This window comes from Coregonus clupeaformis, unplaced genomic scaffold (genome assembly GCF_020615455.1).
Source record: "Coregonus clupeaformis isolate EN_2021a unplaced genomic scaffold, ASM2061545v1 scaf0125, whole genome shotgun sequence".
Classification (NCBI taxonomy): domain Eukaryota; kingdom Metazoa; phylum Chordata; class Actinopteri; order Salmoniformes; family Salmonidae; genus Coregonus; species Coregonus clupeaformis.
The window spans coordinates 319,981-339,977 of NW_025533580.1; the positions used below are offsets into that span (position 1 = coordinate 319,981).

General features: G+C 45.1%; 1 protein-coding gene across 1 annotated transcript in view; it reads right to left on the bottom strand.

Annotated features, from left to right (window-relative positions):
* Window positions 1-19,997, bottom strand: part of LOC121556472 (glutamate receptor ionotropic, NMDA 2D) — a 101,941-nt gene that overhangs the window by 65,534 nt on the left and 16,410 nt on the right. Inside the window, exon 2 of the mRNA XM_045213586.1 lies at window positions 12-375. Within this exon, the coding sequence (XP_045069521.1) occupies window positions 12-296 (285 nt within the window). The 5' untranslated portion in view covers window positions 297-375. The remainder of the gene's footprint in view (window positions 1-11; window positions 376-19,997) is intronic.

The following is a 19,997-nucleotide window of genomic DNA, read 5'->3' on the forward strand; positions in this document are numbered from 1 at the left end:
TCTTGTCTCACCTGGAGCCAGATGACGTTAGCAGAGCTCCACTGGGTTATCACGCTCTCCCCCAGAGAGCTGTGTGCCCGGCCGAATCCAGGGTAGAGCACCCTTCCCCCGGGCCCGGCCGCCGCCTCCACTTGCACGCTGGCCCCCGCGTGGATCACAGCGATGTTGAAGTTCATTATAGTCCCCGGGTCTCTCTCCCGCTCCCGGGGGCGGAGCAAGAGGTGTGGGGAGGGTGTGACCGGTCCTGCCCACTCCGCCAGGGCCAATAGGAGAGAGAGGGTGGGTATGGCGACCATTGCAATAGATCGACCAACCGTGGAGGGGGGAGGGGCGGAGGGGGGGGGCGAAGCTGTAAAGTGCACTGAGAGAGGGTGCCTGTGAGAGAGAAAGAAACAGAGAGAGAGAACGAGAGAGAGATTCAGGAGTTTAGAAGACTTAGATGTTCTTGCAACATTCTTCTAGAATTGTAAGTTTGTTCACATCAGGAATGGCCTACACAGAGGGTGCACAGCAAAGAGAGAGAGAGAGTGATGGAGAGAGACGGGGGAGAGAGAAAGAGAGGGAGAGGAGGAGAGAGAGAGTGTAATGGATTCTGAATCCAATCATGGGGTAATATAAGTTAGCTTTGGCTGGAGCAATACTGGAACAGCAATACGGTATAGAGAAGGGGAACAAACAATGGAGAGAGAGAGATGAGGAAAATATGGGGAAGTGGGGGCAGAGGGAGAGGGAAGATGAAATAGGTGCTATTTAGGCTACAGGCTGAGAAGAAACAATATGAGAGAGAAGGGAAATAGAAAGGAGGGAAAGGAAGACAGGGAGGGAGGGAGGGAGAGAGAGAGAGAGAGAGAGAGAGAGAGAGAGAGAGAGAGAGAGAGAGAGAGAGAGAGAGAGAGAGAGAGAGAGAGAGAGAGAGAGAGAGAGGGGCAGAGAGAGAGAGAGAGAGAGAGAGAGAGAGAGAGAGAGAGAGAGAGAGAGAGAGAGAGAGAGAGAGAGAGAGAGAGAGAGAGAGAGAGAGAGAGAGAGGGACAGAGAGAGAGAGAGAGAGAGAGAGAGAGGGGAGAGAGAGAGGAGGGAAGGAGGGACAGAGAGAGGGAGGGAGGGAGGGAGGGAGGGACAGAGAGAGAGGAGAGAGAGAGAGAGAGAGAGAGAGAGAGAGAGAGAGAGAGAGAGACAATAGAGCAGCAGCTGCTGAAAAAATGAGCTCCTACAAATATTGAAATGTATATGGTTTTTAGAGTGAAGTACATCGGGAAAAAAAACAAAAGAAAACTGCAAGACTGAATAAGAGACAAAACAAGCAACAAACAAAGAAGAAAGGCTTTTGAAAAAGTCACTATTTTTCATAAAATTGTACAGTTATTTTAGCTAGCTGAATTGTTTACCAGTTGCTAAGCAGTTGCCAGGGACTCTCCTGGAAGAAGCTAGCTAGCTAACAAAGAATATCCAGTTAACAGAAGAAAAGAAAGACAAAATAAGACAAAATAAGGACAGAAGACAAAGGACATCAAAGTAAAACAGTCCTCTAAAAGACACAAGAATAATACAAGAATAATACAAGAAACAACGCTTCTATTGCAACATTGTTTACAGCGTTGCTATGGAAATTGTTTACCCACCAGACGGAGAAAGCTAAGAAAAGTTTTAAAGGTTTGATGATGGGACAGAACCATGAATGCCTGTTTGCAGATCTTACCAGTTGCAAAACAAGAACAAAAGTAATATTTAATACCAAACGAGGGCACATATGGAAAATAGTTATTTGCAACACTTTCCCTTTCTCAAAAAAGAGAGGCATCAGCCAAGGATGTCAGATCAGCATTTTTGAAGAAGCTGACCAGAGCAACACGTATCAAACAGTAAACCTATATAATAATGGAACTGTATTGATACAAGGCAATGATTCAAGCCTCCAGGCTTTTGAGAATATGTTTGCTACCCTAAAAGCAGAAGCTGAACTCATCTCAGAAACTGAGGAACAAGTCAAGGAGGGAGATGGAAAAAAGCAGGCCCCAACGGTCTCTGTGACCCAGCAAGAAGCCCTCAGTGTCCCTCTACCTACCTCACCTGCAGCAGACAAAGTCAAGGACATGCCTACAACACCAAGAACACCTGCTATGCAACGTTTCCACAACACCCTCTCTCTCGTCGAAGCAGAGGTCATAGAACTCTGAGAGAACAAGCTTCAAGAGGACGACACTGTCCAGAAACTAAAATAAGAGATGAAACAGTTCAGGGAGGAGAGCAGAGCATCTATTGCTAAATTAGAAAGCAGAATGGACAAACTGAGTCAGACAAATGATGACCTCAGAGACCATCTGAGCACAACAAGAAAGGAGCTAGAGCAGAGAGAGAGGTACATTGACACCCTCAACCAGCAGCTAGTCAATATGTCCTCTGCATCTAGAGAACATGTCCACCAGCCTGGTACAACACAAGCAGAACCTGAGACCAGCATGGCCTCCACCACACAGCCTGATGACACTGCACCCGCCTACCAGTCTGCTCCAGCCCAGATCAGCCAACCAGCGTCCCAGTCTGCTCTAGACCAGGTCAGCCTACCTGCTTCCCAGTCTGCTCCAGCACAGTGTGCTCCAGCCCAGTTCAACCTATCAGCCTCTAAGTCTTCTCCAGCCCAGGTCAGCCAACCAGCCACCCAGTCTTCTCCAGCCCAGGTCAGCCAACCAGCCTCCCAGTCTGCTCCAGCCCAGGTCAGAATACCAGTCTCCCAGTCTGCTCCACCCAGACAGTCACCCACAACTGCAATCCTTATTGATTCAAATGGGAAGTTCTTAGTCCAGGAAAGATTATTCCCTAGACACCAGGTGTATAAGTTCTGGTGTCCTACAACTGACAGTGCAATGCAGCTACTCAGTCACACCAGGATTGACACCCCCGACAACATCATCATCCACACTGGCACAAACGACCTTCATGCCAAAGGTGTAAATGTATCTGGGGCAGTGAGAAGAGTAGCAGAACGGGCACAGGCTATGTTCCCAACAACCAATATAGTTGTGTCCACCCTCCTACCAAGAAAAGACTTCCCAGGACAGTTGATCGAAAAAATAAATCAACAGATCACTGTGGACTGTGCCTCACTGCTCAACGTTAGAATGGCTCACCATCCCACTCTGACATGTGAACACTTATACGATAATGTACATCTTGATCAGGACAGTGTCAGAACTTTTGCTAAGGACCTAAAGGATGCAACACTTGGCAGGGACCCACACACCCATCACCCCAGCAGCAGAGCCCCCCTGCCCCACCTTCTGAAACAACAGTACCCCCACCATCCCCAGGAGAGAAGAGCCAGACACTGCTTATTACAGCACAGCTCTACAAGACCGGGCCCAACACAGCACAGATTTACCAGACCAGGCCCGCCTCAGGACAGCACGACCAGACCCGTCCCATCACAACACAGCTCTACCAGACCCGGCCCATCACAACACAGCTCTACTAGACCCGGCCCATCACAACACAGCTCTACTAGACCCGGCCCATCACAACACAGTTCTACTGGACCCGGCCCATCACAACACAGCACTGACCACTACTCCAGGGTCGGGCAGAACACTGTCCTTCAGAGAAGTACACCACATGATGCAGTCCACACCATGTATCATTCAGATCATCAGCCTACATATGCTGAGGTAACCTCTGGCAAAAGACACCTAGAACAATCAGAGATAGGAGAGGTGCGCCAACTACTGCATCTAATATGCAGACTACTGGGCTAGACAGACCCTTTAATTCACACACACACACACACACACACAGGGTTGCAGATTGCATTGCATTGTACTTATTTTTTGGGCCATTCTTATTAAGTTGTTTACAACTATCCTTTATTTTATTGGCACTGGTATTATAATAATAGTGATGTGTAATGGTGTGTGTGTGTATGTGTGTGTATATATATATATATATATATATATATATATATATATATATATATATATATATATATATATATATATATATATATTTATATATGTATATGTGTATGTATGTGTATATGTATGTATGTATGTATGTATGTATGTATGTATGTATGTATGTATGTATGTGTGTATGTATGTATGTATGTATGTATGTATGTATGTATGTATGTATATGTATGTTTATGTGTATGTATGTATGTATGCATGTATATGTGTATATATATATATATATATATATTACTATTATTATTATTATTATTATATTTTTTTTTTCTTCAATGTACTTTACTCAAACCAGTGAATATCACTTATTATAAATGATATCATTAACTATCAGCTCTTGGAATATCCAGGGCCTGTACTCTTCACATTTTGGTTATAAAACAACAAATCCAGAATTGATTAAAAACATCAAGGGACAGGACATCATAATCCTACTGGAAACATGGTGTCGTGGAGACATATGTACTCAGTGTCCCTCAGGCTATAGAGAAAGTTTACTACCATCAATCAAACATAAAAATGTTAAACGGGGCCGAGACTCAGGTGGAATCATCATTTGGCATAAGCAGGACTTAGCACTGAATGAAATGAAAAAAGGTACTAATCACATTTGGTTAAAACTTAACAAAGGTACAATCTATTGTGACAATGATGTTTACATATGTGCAGCTTATGCTCCTCCTTCAGATTCATCATATTATGATGATCAGTTTTTTGACAATCTCCATACAGAAATCATTCAATTTCAGACAGAGGGTAAAGTGCTTCTTTGTGGAGATTTCAACGCAATAACAGGTTCTGAGCCTGACTACAGTGATGCGGGAGGTAACCACCACATATTGGGACACCCCTCCTTGTACAGTAGCCCAATTATAAATAATAGAAACAGTCCTGACCAAATACTGAACAAAAATGGGAAGGAGTTAGTGCATCTCTGTCGAGCCTTAGGCCTGTACATGCTTAATGGTAGAATCAGAGGGGACTCTTTAGGTCAGTTTACTTACTGCTCAGCTCTTGGGACAAGTGTAGTCGATTATGCCATCACTGACATTGACCCCTCCTCCATTAGTGCATTCACTGTCAGACCACAGACACCATTGTCATATCACAGTCAGATCAACGTGTTTCTGAAGAAATTAACCAGCAATATTCATTTAAAAAAACAGCCGAATAAACTCTACAACATGAACCAATCGTACAGATGGGCTCAAAACAGTGCAGAGAGATTCATTGAAACATTGAACTCAAATGAAATGATGAACTCTATACAGTTTTTCAATTACTCACAATACCAAAACAATAAAGAAGGTGTCAATTCGGCTACTCAAAACATAAATAGCATTTTCCAAAAAGCAGCATCGAAAGCAAATTTGAGAAAACCAAAGAAATGCAACATCAGAAACAAAAAACAAAATGTTTCTGAAAAATGGTTTGATAACGAATGTAAAACAATTAGAAAACACCTAAGACAAATTTCAAATGAAAAACATAAGCAGCAAAACAACCCAGATCTACGCTATGAATACTTTGAAACTCTGAAACAGTATAAACATACACTAAAACGCAAGGAATTGAATTATACCAACAAGACACTTGATGGAATTGAAAGTGCAATTGACCAAAATCAGTTCTGGGACATGTGGAACAATTTAAGCATGACAAAGCCACAAGAATTAGCCATACAAGATGAAGGAATTTGGAAAACTTATTTTGATAATCTATACAAAAACATCCCACAAAAAGACTTACAACAGAACCAATTAGAAATTCAAGAAAAATTGAACATCCTTGAATCGGTCATTAAAAACAACCAAAATCCATTAGATTACCCAATAACCCAACAAGAACTAAATGAAAAGCTAAAATCTATAAAATCAAAGAAGGCTTGTGGTCTAGATAACATCAGAAATGAAATGCTGAAAAACAGCACACCTGAGTTGCAAAATGCTGTGCTTAAGTTGTTCAACATAGTTTTATCTTCTGGCTGCTTCCCTAATGTCTGGAACCAGGGGCTCATCTCCCCTATCCACAAATGTGTAGACAAATCAGACCCCAATAATTACAGGGGAATTTGCGTAAACAGCAACTTGGGAAAGGTTTTCTGTAGCATTTTGAATTCAAGAATTCAAACCTTTCTTCAAGAGAAAAATGTAATAAGTAAATGTCAAATTGGCTTTCTCCCTAACCATCGCACTACTGACCATATATACACCTTACACACACTAATTAATAAACACGTCCACCAAAAAAAAGAGGGCAAAATATTTGCTTGCTTTATTGACTTTAAAAAAGCATTTGATTCTATTTGGCATGAAGGGCTATTCTACAAAATTCTCCAAAGTGGGCTTGGTGGTAAGGTGTATGACTTAATAAAATGTATGTACACAGAAAACAAGTGTGCAATAAAAATCAAAAACCAAAGAACAGAATTATTTTCACAACGTCGAGGTGTGAGACAAGGCTGCAGTTTGAGTCCAAATCTTTTCAATATTTATATCAATGAGTTAGCAGACATGTTAGACCATTCTCCAGCCCCAGGACTCACACAATTTGACACAGAGGTAAAATACCTGCTATATGCTGATGACTTGGTACTTCTATCACCAACCAAAGAAGGTCTTCAACAGAACCTTAACATTCTAGAGCAATATTGCAATAATTGGGCCCTGGCAGTAAATTTCAAAAAAACTAAAATCATGATTTTCCAAAAAAAAAACAGATGTCAGAAACACAAATATAAATTCACCCTGAACAACACCATAATTGAACACACTAAAAATTACACATACCTTGGTCTGACCATATCTGCATCGGGAAACTTTAATATGGCAGTGAATGCACTCAAAGAAAAAGTCCGCAGTAAAAATGAAATTATTCAAAATCAATATCCCAATTAGAATTTGGACCAAAATATTTGACAGTGTAATCCTACCAATAGCTCTTTACGGAAGTGAGGTTTGGGGGCCACTCAATAAACTGGACTTTAAAATATTGGACAAACATCCAATTGAAGCCCTATATGCAGAATTCTGTCGGAAAATTCTACAAGTCCAGAGAAATACACCAACTAATGCATGTAGGGCAGAATTGGGCCGCTTTCCAGTAGTAATGAAAATACAGAAAAGATCATAATTCAAGTCCAAATTCAAGTCTGCAATTTAATGCACTTCAAACCCAAGAGCTGAGCCCAGAAACGAGCCCTCTCAGTCAGCTGGTGTTGGACCTAACCAACCAAGCTGACACCAGCACTGCTTCAAAAGAAAGAATTCCAATGAACAAAATCATGAACCAATCAAAGGACTCATATTTACAACATTGGAAAAACAAAACAAAATCCCAAAGCCGACTAAATTGCTATCTGACCCTAAACAGAGAATATGAATTGGCTGATTATCTCTACTCTGTCAGAGATACGAAGCAGAGACAGATCCTTACCAAGTACAGGCTGAGTGACCATCAATTGGCAATAGAAACCGGCAGACATAAAAAGACATGGCTACCCAAAGAGGAGCGTATATGTGGTCACTGCACGACAGGGGAGGTAGAAACAGAATTGCACTTTCTCCTTTACTGTGATAAATATTCCTCACAAAGAGATTCATTATTCACAGAAATGACTAGATTTATTCCAAATTTTAACTTATTAAACCCAGAGGAAAAACTAAAAATACTCATGGGCGAAGGAGCTATGGCTCCTCTTGCAGCCAAATATGTATTTGCCTGCCATAGCCTGAGGGACACTGAATAATAACTGCATAATAAATAGTAACGTACTTATTATTATTGTTATTGCTATTATTGTTATTACCATTATTATTGTTGTTTTTCATTCCAAATAGTAGTGGTATGGGTGGTAATGGTAATGATGGCAGTTTAATGATGGTGGTGGTAGTAGTGGTAGTAATGATGATGGTAGTTGTAGTACTGATATAATGGTGAAGATGACTGTTATTTAGTTATAAGTTAGTTATAGTTTCATTTTCCATATTTAGATTTGTATATTTATTATATTTATACTATTGACTGTTACCATTTTATTGTTGTTATTTATTATTATTATTAGAGAGAGCGAGAGAGAGAGAGAGAGAGAGAGAGAGAGAGAGAGAGAGAGAGAGAGAGAGAGAGAGAGAGAGAGAGAGAGAGAGAGAGAGAGAGAGAGAGAGAGAGAGAGAGAGGGAGAGAGGGGGGGAGAGAGGGAGAGAGAGAGAGAGAGAGAGAGAGAGAGAGAGAGAGAGAGAGAGAGAGAGAGAGAGAGAGAGAGAGGGAGAGAGAGAGGGAGAGAGAGGGGAGAGAGAGAGAGAGAGAGAGAGAGAGAGAGAGAGAGAGAGAGAGAGAGAGAGTGTAAATAGCAGACAGAGACAAAGATAGGGGTGGAGGTGGTTATTGTACTGCATGAATGATAACAACAATTAAGATCACTGCAAAACACGCACACACACACACACATAGACACACACACACACACACACACACACATACATACAGACACACACTCACACACGCACAGACACACACGCACACACGCACACACACACACACACATCAACATAATAATAGACAGAGCTATATGGGTTAATGCAGTCTGCACACACACACAATGACACACGCAAACAATCACGCAAGAAAATAATGATTGCCTGAGAGATAGCAAATAATTTTCAATTTACTTTCTGTGCCAACCTCCCTCCCTTCCCCTCTCTGTTTCAACCTCCCCCTCACTTTCTCTCTCTCACCCCATCACCCTCTATCTCTCTCTCTCTCTCACTCTGTTTTTCAGGAATTCAGGTGCTAACACAATTGCTTTGATTAACAGGGCTTGCTGACATGATATTCTCTCTTTCTCCCTCCATCCCTCTCTTTCTTTGTCACTCTTTTCTTTTCACTTCTCTCTATTCTCTCCCTCTCTCCCCTCCTCTCCCTCCGTTTCACAGTCTGCCGGTTCTTTGACCCTGACGAGTCCTTTGGAACAAATAGAGAAGGGGAAAAAAAGAGGAGAGGAGGAAGGGACCGGAGGAATGAAAGAGAGACAGAGAAAGAAAGAGAGAGAGACAGGAAATGGGTAGAAATGTCTGTTGAAAGGAGCTAAATATATGGAACATGACTGAGTGAGAGGAGGACGGTTAGAGGAGAGGAAACAGAGGACTAAAGAGGGAAAGAAGGGGTGAGAGGAGCGGAGGGATAAAATATGGGGGAGAGCAGGAAAGAGAGAAATATTGATTACCATGATGTGTATACGTGTTTGGCCTAAACAAACACACTGCCAAACCTGAGGTCTTGACTGACAGGGTGTGTGTGTGTGTGTGTGTGTGTATGTGTGTGTGTGTGTGTGTGTGTGTGTGTGTGTGTGTGTGTGTGTGTGTGTGTGTGTGTGTGTGTGTGTGTGTGTGTGTGTGTGTGTGTGTATGTGTGTGTGCGTGTGTGTGTGGCGTGCAAGCACATGTGTGTGTAAGAGAGAGAATGAGAGAGAGAATGAAAGAGGAAGAGTAGTACTGAACGATGAACCAACATTTTTTGGGGGGGGATATTAAACAACTAATTGACCGACGTCGGTTCAGTTACTTGAATTCCATTTAGTTTTTTTTGTTTTTTGTGAGCCCAACGTGCCGTTTCTCTAGATAGAAATCGAATAATTCACAAGAGAGAAATCTGATAAATCAAGTCAAGACCTATGGGCTGAAGGGAGTTGAAGGGAGTTGTAGTTTTGGGCTGAAGGGAGTTGTAGTTTTCATTAAGCAAATATTAAACCTAGTTCAGCCAGAAACATGGTTATTAACTACAATGACCATAATCCATTGCACCAGTTTTTTATGGATCAGAGAGGAATAGGCAGAGTGATAGGTTGCACTCCCGCCAAAATCTGTCCAAAACAAGCCCTTTGCCTTTCTATGGGCTTATTTTGGACCTAAGCTTGTCGTCTGCCTTCCCGCTTTTGGGACAACGACTCCCATTGTTAGGGCATAGACATGAGCATCTCGTCATCGTATATAGATCTCTGGACGGATACACTTTAACACCTGCTACGTTAGGTTATATACACACCACAGGAGGCTGCTGAGGGGAGAACGACTCATAATAATGTCCGGAACCGTGCAAATGGAATGGCATCAAACACCTGCAAACCATGTGTTTGATATATTTGATACCATTCCACCTATTCCACTCCAGTCATTACCACGAGCCCGTTCTCCCCAATTAAGGTGCCACCTATCTCCTGTGATACACACAGACAGCATAGACCTTATGAGAGAGGGATGTACACAACACAGCAACGAGAGGGACAGAGACAGTTCGTGAAAGCATACTTTATCTACTTTCAAGAACTAGTCAAATGATTTCGTCAGACAGCTCTGCAGCATACTTAGGCAGGCTAGCTAAATAGGATGGCTAAAGACAGTACAGTATGGGGAGCGCATAACGTTAGATGGCCTGACTGGCTGACTGCTACTGCCTGAGCAGAGATGAGATGATGACTTTAAGGAATGAAAAATGATAAAGTCATCAAATAAAAACTAAGTAATATACACAACTGAAATATTTTATTACTTCATGGTAATTTCCTATTTTTCTATTGATGTCTACCCAATGTGGACCTGACAGAGTCAATATAATATTTTCAATGTTTTGGCAATTGAATGTTCACTATTTTGAGCTTTGGAATTTCCATTACAAAGCTCTAAAATCATTGTAACGTCATTATTTCATAATACATTTCATGTTTGAAAAGAATAATCGAAACCGAAATCGAAAAACTTGATTATTTCTTAATAATCTACCCGAAACCAAACCAACCTCAAAAAGCACTAACCGCTCAGCACTAATGAAGAGAGAGGGAGGAAGATGGAGGGAGAGAGAGATGGAGAGAGACTGGCCTTTTAGTCAGAGAGAGAGGGAGAGAGGGTAATAGAAAAAGAGAGGAACCGTGCTGTGTGTGAGAGAGAGAAGGAGAGGGATGGGAAGAGAGATGGAGAGAGGGAGACAGAGGGAGAGAGAGAGAGAAACGCAGAAGGAGAGAGGTGGATATACTGTAGATCACATATCACTACTTGGCCATTACTGTTAGGCCTGTCACCATATTTCATTCCACTAAGGTGTTTACGCTCTGCTGCTATTCCTATAGCCTACACTATTCTATTCCTCTAGTGCACCTAGTGTCCTTGCTTGTAGAGTGTACTCAATGTACTACTCTATATGTTGATTAGGTTGTTGTAGTGTACTGATAGAAAGATACACTACTGTGTAGTCTAAGTCTGCTTCACTGAAAGTTTGGTCAATATTTCACAGAGCAACAGTAGTGTACCGTCTGTCTGGCACCAATGCTTGCAGTTTGGGGATTTAGGACCAGGTTTTTGTTAATCACTGTAAATCTCTGTACAAATTAAATGTGTTATTTGATTATCTGTAAAGTAGCGAGCTCCATTCAAAGAAATACACCCCAGATTCCATGTCTTCTCCTAGACTATAGCACAGTACAGTTTACAATGGGAAAACTCATTTCCTGTCTTCTCCTATACTACAGTACAGTCTACAATGGGAAAACTGCTGGAGGTGAATTCCTGGCATTCACACCTCTCCAACTGCTTTCACACTGAACTGGGATGGAGGCAACATGCCAGCAGAATGCTGCATCATATCTGGTATCGTGTTAGTGAATGGGGCTTGTGGAGCCTGGTTGGAGAACCGTCAGATCTGGTAGCGTGTTAGTGAATGGGGCTTGTTGGAACATGGTTGGAGAACCATCAGATCTGGTATCGTGTTAGTGAATGGGGCTTGTTGGAGCCTGGTTGAAGAACCATCAGATCTGGTAGCGTGTTAGAGAATGGACTTGTGGAGCCTGGTTGGAGAACCATCAGATCTGGTAGTGTGTGTTAGTGAATGGGCTTGTGGAGCCTGGTTGGAGTGATGAACTACTATTGTAGTCCACAGAGTGCTATTCCATTCCATTCACTGTCATGAAAAGTAATATCCTAATTGCATTAATTCATAAGTTCTTCGTTCATTAATTTATTTGTTCATTCATTCCCTAGAATATTTAGAATATTTATTCCCCATCACTAGGACCAGTCAAGATCTGCAGAGGTAGAATTTCCCCAAGCACCCAGACATTTAAAAATCAATAGACTACAATCTAACAAACTTTTCTTCAAAACACTTTTAATTGATTAAATGCCTATCATCACTGTAGAGGTTTTGATGAGAAAACCTCCTCCAGTACAGTAGTCTGTCGTAATATATAATTATATATATTATATAGAATTCCATGTCTCCGTATAGGATAGCTCAAATCCCACAGCATAGCTACAGTAGATACTGTGATGCTGCATAGTAGAAATATCCCACTGGAACCCTGTGTGCTGCAGTGAAGTATATATAGTATTGCCATCGCTCTGTTATACAGCGTATCATGACCTGTTCCACCAAGCAGTAGAAGGAGGAGGAATGCTGATTAGTTTAAGTTCCCTCTGTGTCATCATTAATAATAACACTATTTCCTATAGATTAATATAGTAGTAGTGTAGCATAATATTTTGCCCTCTGAGTGTCATGCAGAGTAGGTTCATGTAATATTGCACTCCAGAGGATTAGGGGATGGAAGTATAATATTAGTTGTACTGTCCCACTAGGCAAAAACACAATGTGAATCAATGTTCTAGCAATATTACATTTTGTCATATTTCCACATACTGACATTGAACATCGATGGATTTTTGGTTGTATTTGTGAAAACGCATCAACATACAGTCAGGTCCAAAATTATTGCCATCCTTGATAAAGATTAGCAAAAAACACAGTATAAAATAAATAATACAAATACTGAGCTATTTTATATGCTAAAAAAAATAGAAAATTATATTATTTTATACTAATACAATTGTCAGAGAAAGAGATTTTGTTTAACAAGTAATATTGTTTTTTTCTCAAAAAGATAGGGGTCAGAATAATTGTCAACCCTGTTTTCAATACTTTTCTATACCTCACGTTGCGAGGATAACGGCACTGAGCCTTTTTCTAAAATGTTTTATGAGATTGGAGAGCACATTGGAAGGGAGCTTAGACCATGCCTCTAGGGCTGGGAATTGCCACGGACCTCACAATACAATATTATAATTTCTTAGTTGCCGATACGATATGTATTGCGATTCTCACGATTCTCACAATTCTGTATTGCGAATCGATACTGCAATTTCATGTTACAAACATATTGCTCACTATATGTCTGCTGCAGAGAGATAAGAGAGAGCATGACAAAACGGGTTTTGATCAGTGAGGGAAATAAAAATACTGAAAACATGTTGGTTCACTATTTAAAAAGAAGATAGAGAAATACAGTAGTTATATGATGAAAAATGCCAGAATGTTGTTGCAGGTACAGCTAACTTTCTTTGCAATACTTGGGAGTCAAATATCAATATAACATTGTCTAAAAATAATATTGCGATATGTTACTGTCCCCCATCACTACATTCCTCCATACAGAATATTTCCAGATCCTTGATATCATTCATCTAAACTCATGGACTGCCCTCTTCAATTCAAACCACAGGTTTTCAATGGATTCAAGTTCGGAGACTGAGATGGCCATTGCAAAATGTTGATTTTGTGGTCAATTAACAATTTTTTGTAAATTTTGATGTGTGCCTGGCAAAGACAACCAGGTTTTTGGCTAAAATGTCCTGGTACTGGGTAAAGTTAATGATGTCGTTGACCTTAACAAGGGAAGGCCCCAGGACCAGTGGAAGCAAAATATCCCCATAACATCAAAGATCCACCACCATATTCTACAATAGGTATGGGGTCATTTTCTGCATAGCCCCACTAAATCAACATCAACATCAACTCAGTCTCCAGACTTGAACCCCATTGAAAACCTGTGGTTTGAATTGAAGAGGGCGGTCCATAAACGCAGATGAAGGATATCAAGGATCTGGAAATATTAGAGGATTGGTCTACGATCCCTCCCAATGTGTTCTCCAATCTCATAAAACGTTTGAAAAAAAGGCAGTCCTGTTATCCTCGCAAGGTGAGGTATTAAAAGGTATTGAAAATAGCTGTTGCTTGTTGTCTCTGATTGGGATCCATACTTAGGCAGCCTGTTTTCCACAGTGTATTGTGGGATCTTGTTCCGTGTTGGTTTTGTGTTGTAAACCAAGGACTTCACGTATCGTTTTGTTGTTTTGTTCGTGTGGGTGAATATAAATAAAAGTATGTTCGCATATCACGCTGCGCCTTGGTCCACAGTGTTTGACGAGCGTGACCGAGCGTGACAGAAGATCCCACCTCGACTGGGTCAAGCAGCGTGAGGAGGAGAGAGGTTGGACTTGGGAGCAGAGGATGGAGAGTCTGGCGAGAGCCATGGAGGCCATATCCACGGGGGGGAGACAAGCCCAAGACATTTTTAGGGGGGGGGCTCACACCGTGGACGACGGGGCTGCTGGAGGCCGATAAGGGGCGAGTTAGTGGACGAGGAGAGAAGGCCACCGGGTTACGGGAGCCATTGGCGAGTAGAGGGAAGGAAAATGTAGAGGCACGGCGAGAGGTACTGAGGTGTGTTGCCAGTCCGGTCCGGCCCGTTCCTGATCCCCGGGTAAGGCTAGTGGTGGTGTTCCTAGTGTGGTCCGGCCTGTTCCTGTCCCTCGCACCAAGCCTGTGATGCGCGTCGCCAGCCCGGTCCGGCCTGTTCCTGCCTCTCGCACCAAGCCTACGGTGCGCGTTGCCAGCCCGGCCCGGCCTGTTCCTGCTCCCCGCACCAAGCCAATGGTGCGCGTCGCCAGCCCGGCCCGGCCTGTTCCTGCTCCCCGCACCAAGCCAATGGTGCGCGTCGCCAGCCTGGCCTGTTCCTGCTCCCCGCACCAAGCCTATGGTGTGCGTCGCCAGCCCGGTCCGGCCCGTTCCTGCTCCCCGCACCAAGCCAGGGGTGCGCGTCGCCAGCCCGGCCCGGCCTGTTCCTGCTCCCCGCACCAAGCCTATGGTGTGCGTCGCCAGCCCGGTCCGGCCCGTTCCTGCTCCCCGCACCAAGCCAGGGGTGCGCGTCGTCAGCCCGGACCGGCTCAGTCCTGCTCCCCGCACCAAGCCTGTGGTGCGCATCGTCAGCCCGGTCCGGCCCATTCCTGCTCCCCGCACCAAGCCAGGGGTGCGCGTCGTCAGCCTAGTCCGGCCCGTTCCTGTTCCCCGCACCAAGCCTGGGGTGCGCTTCGTCAGCCCGGTTCGGCCCGTCCCTGATCCCCGCACCAAGCCTGTGGTGCGCGTCGTCAGCCCGGTCCGGCCCGTTCCTGCTCCCCGCACCAAGCCTGTGGTGCGCATCGTCAGTCCGGCACAGCCCATGCCTGGGTCACCGGTGCCTGGTCAGGTACCGGTCAGCTGCTCCACATCGGAGCCTAAGCAATCCGCTCCACCGATGTCCAGTCCAGCTCCAGCCAGCGGGGCCAGACCGGACCAGGGGCGCTACGGGGGGATTGTTGGAGGGTGGTGGTCAAGCCCGGAGCCGGAACCACCTCCGAGGAGGAATGCCCACCCGGCCCTCCCCTGTTCAGTTTATGTTTGGCGCGGTCGCAGTCCGCGCCTTTGGGGGGGGGGTACTGTCACGCCCTGGCTCTGGGACTCTGTTATGTTGAGCCAGGGTGTGTAGTTTCTATGTGTTTGTGTTCTAGGTTCTTTATCTAGCTCATGTGTTTCTGTGTTGGCCGGGGTGGTTCTCAATCAGAGGCAACGAGTGTCAGCTGTTGCTTGTTGTCTCTGATTGGGATCCATACTTAGGCAGCCTGTTTTCCACAGTGTATTGTGGGATCTTGTTCCGTGTTGGTTTTGTGTTGTAAACCAAGGACTTCACGTATCGTTTTGTTGTTTTGTTCGTGTGGGTGAATATAAATAAAAGTATGTTCGCATATCACGCTGCGCCTTGGTCCACTGTGTTTGACGATCGTGACAATATGTGCAGTGTACAGTGAGGGGAAAAAAGTATTTGATCCCCTGCTGATTTTGTATGTTTGCCAACTGACAAAGACATGATCAGTCTATTATTTTAATGGTAGGTTTATTTGAACAGTGAGAGACAGAATCACAACAAAAAAATCCAGAAAAACGCATGTCAAAAATGTTATAAATTGATTTGCATTTTAATGAGGGAAATAAGTATTTGACCCCTCTGCAAAACATGACTTAGTACTTGGTGGCAAAACCCTTGTTGGCAATCACAGAGGTCAGACATTTCTTGTAGTTGGCCACCAGGTTTGCACACATCTCAGGAGGGATTTTGTCCCGCTCCTCTTTGCAGATCTTCTCCAAGTCATTAAGGTTTCGAGGCTGACGTTTGGCAACTCAAACCTTTAGCTCCCTCCACAGATTTTCTATGGGATTAAGGTCTGGAGACTGGCTAGGCCACTCCAGGACCTTAATGTGCTTCTTCTTGAGGAATCCTTTGTTGCCTTGGCCGTGTGTTTTGGGTCATTGTCATGCTGGAATACCCATCCACGACCCATTTTCAATGCCCTAGCTGAGGGAAGGAGGTTCTCACCCAAGATTTGACGGTACATGGCCCCGTCCATCGTCCCTTTGATGCGGTGAAGTTGTCCTGTCCCCTTAGCAGAAAAACACTCCCAAAGCATAATGTTTCCACCTCCATGTTTGACAGTGGGGATGGTGCCCCCCCTCCCTTTAAGAGTGTGCTCCTAATCTCAGCTTGTTACCTGTATAAAAGACACCTGGGAGCCAGAAATCTTTCTGATTGAGAGGGGGTCAAATACTTATTTCCCTCATTAAAATGCAAATCAATTTATAACATTTTTGACATGCTTTTTTCAGGATTTTTTTGTTGTTATTCCGTCTCTCACTGTTCAAATAAACCTACCATTAAAATTATAGACTGATCATTTCTTTGTCAGTGGGCAAACGTACAAAATCAGGAGGGGATCAAATACTTTTTTCCCTCACTGTAGGTATAGTAGAGTGCCTTCATAAAGTATTCACACCCCTTTAATTGTGTTACAGCTGAATTTAAATTGAGATTTTGTGTCACTGATCTACACAATATACCATATAATGTCAAAGTGGAATTTTGTTTGTCGAACATTTTTGAAATTAATGAAAAATGAAAAGCTGAAATGTCTTGAGTCAATAAGTATTCAACCCCTTTGTTATGATAAGTTCAGGAGTAAAAATGTGGTTAACAAATCACATAATAAGTTGCATGGACTCATTCTGTGTTCAATAATAATGGTTAACAAGATTTTTCGAATGACTACCCCATCTCTGTACCCCACACATGCAATTATTTGTAAGGTCCTTCAATCGAGTAGTGAATTTCACACATTCAACCACAAAGACCAGGGAGGTTTTTCAATCCCTCGCAAAGAAGGGAACCGATTGGTAGATTTATTTTTTTCAAGCAGATGCTGAATATCCCTTTAAGCATGTTGAAGTTATTAATTAGGCTTCGGATGGTGTATCAATACAACCAGTCACTACAAATATACAGTTGTCCTTCCTAACTCAGTTGCCGGAGAGGAAGGAAACTACTCAGGGATTTCACCATGAGGCCAATGGTGATTTTAAAACAGTTGCAGTTGCAGTTTAATGGTTGTGATATGAGAAAACTGAGGATGGATGAACAACATTGTAGTTACTCCACAATACTAACCTAAATGACAGAGTGAAAAGAAGGAAGCCTGTACAGAATAAAAATATTCCAAAACATGCATCTGTGTCACGATCGTCTGAGGAAACGGACCAATACGCAGCGCGTGGAGTGAACATGATGACTTTATTTAAATAAAAGCAACCACGAAAACAACAAACAAATGACGAATGTGAAGTCCTACGGTACACTGACCAAAAGGAACAAAAACCCACAACACCCAAGAGAAAACACACAGTATAAATATGGCTCCCAATCAGAGATAACGAGCCGACAGCTGACACTCGTTACCTCCGATTGGGAGTCAATGACCAAACCTAGAAATAAACGTAACAGAAATGCAACCATAGAAAATCACCCAAAACCCAACAAAACACAATACACCCTGGCTCAAATACAAAAGTCCTGGAGCCAGAGTGTCACAGTACCCCCCCTAAAGGTGCGAACTCCGGGCGCACCCGCATACAGTCTAGGGGAGGGTCTGGGTGGGCGTCTGTCCATGGTGGCGGCTCTGGCCCAGGTCGTGGTCCCCACCCCACCTTAGTCACTATCCGCTTCGTAGCCCCTCCACATGACCACCCCCAACTAAACCCCACTGGATTAAGGGGCGGCACCGGACTAAGGGGCAGCACCGGACTAAGGGACAGTACCTGACTAGCTGGCTCTGGCGGATCCTGGCTGGACGGCTCTGGCGGATCCTGGCTGGCGGAAGGCTCTGGCTGATCCTGTCTGGCGGAAGGCTCTGGCTGATCCTGTCTGGCGGAAGGCTCTGGCTGATCCTGTCTGGCGGAAGGCTCTGGCTGATCCTGTCTGGCGGAAGGCTCTGGCTGATCCTGTCTGGCGGAAGGCTCTGGCTGATCCTGTCTGGCGGAAGGCTCTGGCTGATCCTGTCTGGCGGAAGGCTCTGGCTGATCCTGTCTGGCGGAGAGCTCTAGCGCTCCCGGTCTGGCGGACGGCTCTGAAGGCTCATGGCAGACGGGCGGCTTTGCAGGCTCAGTACAGACGGGCAGTTCAGACGGGCGTTGGGCAGACGGACAGTTCAGACGGCGTTGGGCAGACGGGCAGTTCAGGCGCCGTTGGGCAGACGGGCAGTTCAGACGGCGTTGGGCAGACGGACAGTTCAGGCGCCGTTGGGCAGACGGGCAGTTCAGACGGGCGTTGGGCAGACGGACAGTTCAGGCCCCGTTGGGCAGACAGCAGACTCTGGCCGTCTGAGGCGCACCGTAGGCCTGGTGCGTGGTGCCGGAACTGGAGGTACCGGGCTGAGGACACGCATCTCAGGGCTAGTGCGGGGAGAAGCAACAGGGCATGCTTGGCCCTGGGGGACGCACCGTAGGCCTGATGCGTGGTGCCGGAACTGGAGGTACCGGGCTGAGGACACGCATCTCAGGGCTAGTGCGGGGAGAAGCAACAGGGCATGCTTGGCCCTGGGGACGCACCGTAGGCCTGATGCGTGGTGCCGGAACTGGAGGTACCGGGCTGAGGACACGCATCTCAGGGCTAGTGCGGGAAGCAGCAACAGGGCATGCTTGGCCCTGGGGACGCACATAAGGCCTAGTGCGGAGAGCAGCAACAGGGCATGCTGGACCCTGGGGACGCACATAAGGCCTAGTGCGGAGAGCAGGAACAGGCCGGGCTGGGCTGGCGACGCGCACCGTATCTCTGGTGCGAGAGGCCGGAACAGGCCGGGCCGGGCTGGCGAAGCGCACCGTATCCCTGGTGCGTGGAGTAGGAACAGGCCGGGCTGGGCTGGCGACGCGCACCGTATCCCTGGTGCGTGGAGTAGGAACAGGCCGGGCTGAGCTGGCGACGCGCACCGTATCCCTGGTGCGAGTGGCCGGAACAGGCCGGGCCGGGCTGGCGTAGCACACCGTGGACCTGGTGCTTGGAGTAGGAACAAGCCGGTCCGTACCGGGAACACACACCACTGGCCTCAACCGAGGATCAGGAACGGGCCGGACCGGACTGGCAACACACATCAGTCTTTCACGCCGTGCCACACACACTTCCCTCCTCTACTCGCCAATGGCTCCCGTACTCCGTTAGCCTTCTCTCCTTTTCTCCCTGTGGCAGCCTCCTGCTGCCCAGCCGCCCAAGCCATGTGCCCCCCCAAAAAATTTTTTTGGGGTTGCCTCCCGTCCTTCCGACGATGGCCCTGCCGATGCCGTTGCTCCTCTCGCCGTCGCCTCTCCACCGTCTCGTTCCATGGTCGGCGATCCATACCATCCAGGATCTCCTCCCAAGTCCAGGACCCTTTACCGTCCAACAGTTCCTCCCATGTCCAGACCCTTTGCTCCTGGACGCGCTGCTTGGTCCTTTTATGGTGGGTTTTTCTGTCACGATCGTCTGAGGAAACGGACCAATACGCAGCGCGTGGAGTGAACATGATGACTTTATTTAAATAAAAGCAACCACGA